Source organism: Athene noctua, chromosome 4 (genome assembly GCF_965140245.1).
Source record: "Athene noctua chromosome 4, bAthNoc1.hap1.1, whole genome shotgun sequence".
In the NCBI taxonomy this organism is placed as follows: Eukaryota; Metazoa; Chordata; class Aves; order Strigiformes; family Strigidae; genus Athene; species Athene noctua.
Genome location: NC_134040.1, coordinates 31,043,184 through 31,047,035, shown reverse-complemented (window position 1 = coordinate 31,047,035; position 3,852 = coordinate 31,043,184). Strand labels below are relative to the sequence as shown.

The 3,852-nt window shown below is 58.8% G+C and overlaps 1 protein-coding gene across 1 annotated transcript; it reads right to left on the bottom strand.

Moving 5' to 3' along the window:
- Positions 1-948: 948 nt before the first annotated feature.
- On the bottom strand, positions 949-1,981 carry GSX2 (GS homeobox 2). The gene is made up of 2 exons (XM_074903833.1): positions 1,475-1,981; positions 949-1,289 (listed from the first exon to the last, which is right to left on the bottom strand). The coding sequence occupies exons 1-2, from the start codon at positions 1,950-1,952 to the stop codon at positions 949-951; spliced, it is 819 nt and encodes a 272-aa protein (XP_074759934.1). The 5' UTR covers positions 1,953-1,981.
- Positions 1,982-3,852: the final 1,871 nt, after the last annotated feature.

Below are 3,852 nucleotides of genomic sequence, written 5' to 3'. Positions count from 1 at the left end.
GTGGCCCCGGCGCGGTGCCGCCGGGCGAGCAGACGGGAGGAAGCTGTCAGCCGCGGCGAGGGCGTGCGCTGGCTCCGGCTGGAAAAGTAACACAAAGCTGCTCGGCTCAGAAAAGCGGCTTCATTTGCATTCCGCTCGGCCGGAGCGCACCCGCCCCCCCCCTTCGCCCTCCAGCCGGCCCGAGTCGCAGGGGAACAGAAAACATATTCGGGTTAGTAGCCGATGGCATTTATTTCTAGTCTTTACGGAGGTCTGACACATATACACCAAGGCGTTCACCGTACAAAGGACTGCGAAGAAACGCACCCTGCCCCAGCCAGTCCACCTTCGCTGCTTGGACTGGGCTGGCACTTGTGGGGAGGGAGGGGGCGGGAAGAAAAAAAAAAATTAAATTCTCGTCTGATCTCATTTATTTAAATAAATATAAATATAATTTTTATATAAAACTATTCACAAACAAACCGCCGTCCCAAACCCAAACGGCCGATCATTATTTCTTTTCTTATTTTTGTTAAGAAGTCCGTCCAGGAGGTTCTCAGCCCTACAGGTTTTTGTTTGCTTTTCAGGTTTTTAATGTCTGGTCTTTCGGTTCCAAATACAGGTTTTGGTTTTTGTTTTCCTTTAAGTTGCCTGGGAGAAAGGCGGGGGGAGGCCCCCGGGCCGTGCGAGCCCGGACCTGTGTTACATGTTAGGAAGAGCAGGTGCCCGCTCCTGGGGTTACATAAATAGCGTTTTAGCTGAACTCTCGCGACTAAAACATTTACATTCCAAAAATATATTTATATATATCTCTCATTACTGCGAAGGGATGAAAATGAACCTCCCGGCCGGCGAGGACCATCCCACTCCGGGGCAGCGGGCTGCTGTCCCCGGGGCGGCGGGGCCAGGTGAGCCACCGCCCCACTCCGGGCTGGTCCCCGGCGGCGGGAGCGGAGCTCCGGGTCGGGCTCATAACGGGGAGATCTCTTTATCCTCGGTAGCCGATGAGGGGGATAGAGACTCTTCGTCCTCCGACCTGGGGTAGTGCCCCTGGCTGGTGCTGCACTTGCAGCCCCCGTGCGAGTTTCGTTGGGTGCCTTTGCCTTCTTTCTTGTGCTTCACCCTCCTGTTTTGGAACCAGATTTTCACTTGCTTCTCGGACAGGTTCAGATAGGTGGCTATCTCGATCCTCCGCAGCCGGGACAGGTACATGTTGGAGGAGAATTCCCTCTCCAGCTCCAAGAGCTGGGTGCTGGTGAAAGCTGTCCGCATCCTTTTCCCGTTTTGAATTTGGCTGGAATCCGACCCTCCTGGACGGGAGAGAAGCACGAACTTGAGTGGGATGGGGGAAAGGAGAGGTGAAGGGGGAAAGAGAGAGAGGGAAAAGACGTTGTCCCGCGGCTTATCGCCCCGGGGCAGCCGCTGTCCCTCGGGCACCCCGGGGAAGCCCCTTCTCCCGCTGCCCTCCCCTCCCCGGCGGCCGCGGGGCTCCTACCCATGCCGAGGCAGTGAAACCTCCGGGGGTCGCTGACGCTGTAGGTGGTGGCGGCACAAGCAGGTGGGTGATGCGCAGGGTGTCCCAGGGCGGCGGCGGCGGCGGCGGCGGCGGCGGGCACCGAGGCGGCGGGCGGCGGGTGCGGCGGCGGGTGGTGAGTGTGGCCGGCCCGCGGGCAGCACTGGGCCTCGCCGGCGGCGGCGGGGAACTGGCTCTTGAGCAGGGGGATGGCCCCGCCGCCGCCGCCTCCGCCGCCGCCGCGGGAGGAGTGCAGGTGCGAGGTGACACAGAGCGGGCAGACGCAGAAAGCACCGCTCTTGCGAGACGGGCAGCCCGGGCCCGACACCGACATGACGAGGGGGGAAGGCATGCTGAGAGGGATGAAGAAGTCCTGGCCGTGGTGATGCTCAGGCAGGGACGGAGCTGGCCTCGAGGAGTCTTTGATGATTAAGGAGTCGACATAGAAAGAGCGGGACATTTTGGAGGGCTGCCGGAGCCGTGGGCCGTTCTCCCAAAGTCGGGTTTTTTCCTGCTTGGCCAAGTTGCCACTGAAGTCCTGGCGAGGCGAGAAGGTGCTTATGTTTGAGAGCTGAACAAAAGGGTCCCTGGAGAGGGCTGGTCTTAAAGTCCCCCCGCCTGGATCCCCTGCGCCGGGGTTTTATATCAACTATTTAAACACGTGATGGCTGAAAGCCTAGCAGATCTAAATCTCCCCGGCTTCCCAGGCCGGCAGGAGAGGCTGGCAGGGAGGGCGGGGGAAGGAGGGGAGGGGGGGCAAAGCGGGGGGGCCCCCAAAGTATGCGTGCTCACTCGCTGCCCGATGACTTCAGTCCTTGGCCCCCGCCTCCGCCCCAGATAAATTATAGGAGCGGGGAAGCCGGGGAGGGGGCGGCTGCCCCGGGCTGCGCCGCGGCCCCGTCGCACGTCGCGCTCGCAGGCACATACCCTGTCAGCACACCCCGGGGGAGGGGTAAAATCAGTCGGAGGGAGTTTCTGCTCGGGGGCTTTCCCGGAGGAGCACGGTCCTTTTCCCCGCAGGGAGGGAAGGACAGAGCGGAGTAGGTGATGCGCTAAAACGAGCGGGTCAACGCCGACACCCCCCTCCCCGTAAAGTATCATCCAAGGGGCCGTGACTCCACGGAGGTGTGAGACCAACACCTTTCCCCGGTCCGGTCAACTCCCTGCACGTGGGACTCCTTCAGGAGGCCCCTTCCGCACCAGAGGAGCCAGGGTCACAAATACAGACGTAAAGTTGGGGATCGCGCGTGTCTGTGTTGCCTGTGTACACACATGCATGTCGGGTGGGATGTGGGGGTTTGGTGTCTTTTTTTTTTTTTCTTCCTTGCCCTTTTCACCCACAGTGAATCTTGCCAAATTGGCAATTACTCCAGCGGACAAAGCCTTCAAATATCTGGACACTTCTCAGCCAAACGGTATAAAAACGGAAAACTTCCAAGTGAACTTCCCCGACCGCTTCAGGGCTGCAGCGCGCAGCGCTAATGAAAGGCGAACATGTCAGGGGTGGATTCTTTGATCTCCACCAAGTTTGCTGAAGCAATCATTCAAAGTAAAATTGGATAAACAGCTAAATACGGTCGGTGGCTCCGGAGCATTTCAGATTGCATTAAAAAGCCAAGGTATTCGCGGCATATTACACGATTTTCCAATGACCTGTTTTATGGGAGTTTAAGAGACTTATCGTTAGTAGAAGGGCGATCGCGTTTTTGTTTGGCAGATGCAAAGCAGCGTTTAAAACCCGACTACGGATCCCGTCCCACTTGACTCGGGAAAGGGAAGCGACAGTTGTGCTCTAAAGCAGAAAACACAGCCTACGCCTGATTGCCAACGGCCGAGCCGAGCCTAGGCAGTGAATCAACAGCCGTAACAGGTTTAGAGGCAGTTGGGGTGCACAAGGGCCGGACCGAGACGCGGGCATCCCCCCAGCCCTCCCGCACACCCGCCCTCCGGCTGTTAAAATCCAGCAAAATAAAATTGCTGCCCGCCTTCTGATGGGGACGGCATTTGCTCGCCTCTAGGACCAGCGAGGCTCAGCGGTGCGACCGGAGCCTTGTGAAGAGAGGGGCCAGGTCTCGCCCCGCTGTCCCGTCCTCGCCCCCAACCTGCCGCGGTCAGTATCGCCGTGCCCGCCCGGGCCCCCGCCCCCGGGCAGGGGCCGCCTCGACACCCCCCCCCCGACGGTCCCGAGCAGGGGCTACGCAACAATGTTTTTAGGGACACTCAGCACTCAGCCATCTGAGGATTTATGGATGGCAATTAAAGTTTTATGAATTGCAGCTGAGGCTGGTTATGGAGCTATTTGAATGTGATTAGAATTCAATTAGAAAGTGTTTACCGGCCGGCGGGGCTTCGGAGTGTAA

Excerpts from the sequence above, each read along its gene's own strand:
- GSX2 (XM_074903833.1), bottom strand. The coding sequence starts at position 1,952 with ATGTCCCGCTCTTTCTATGTCGACTCCTTAATCATCAAAGACTCCTCG. Across the intron at positions 1,290-1,474 it reads GTTTCACTGCCTCGGCATGG|GAGGGTCGGATTCCAGCCAA; the intron begins GTAGGAGCCCCG and ends TCTCCCGTCCAG.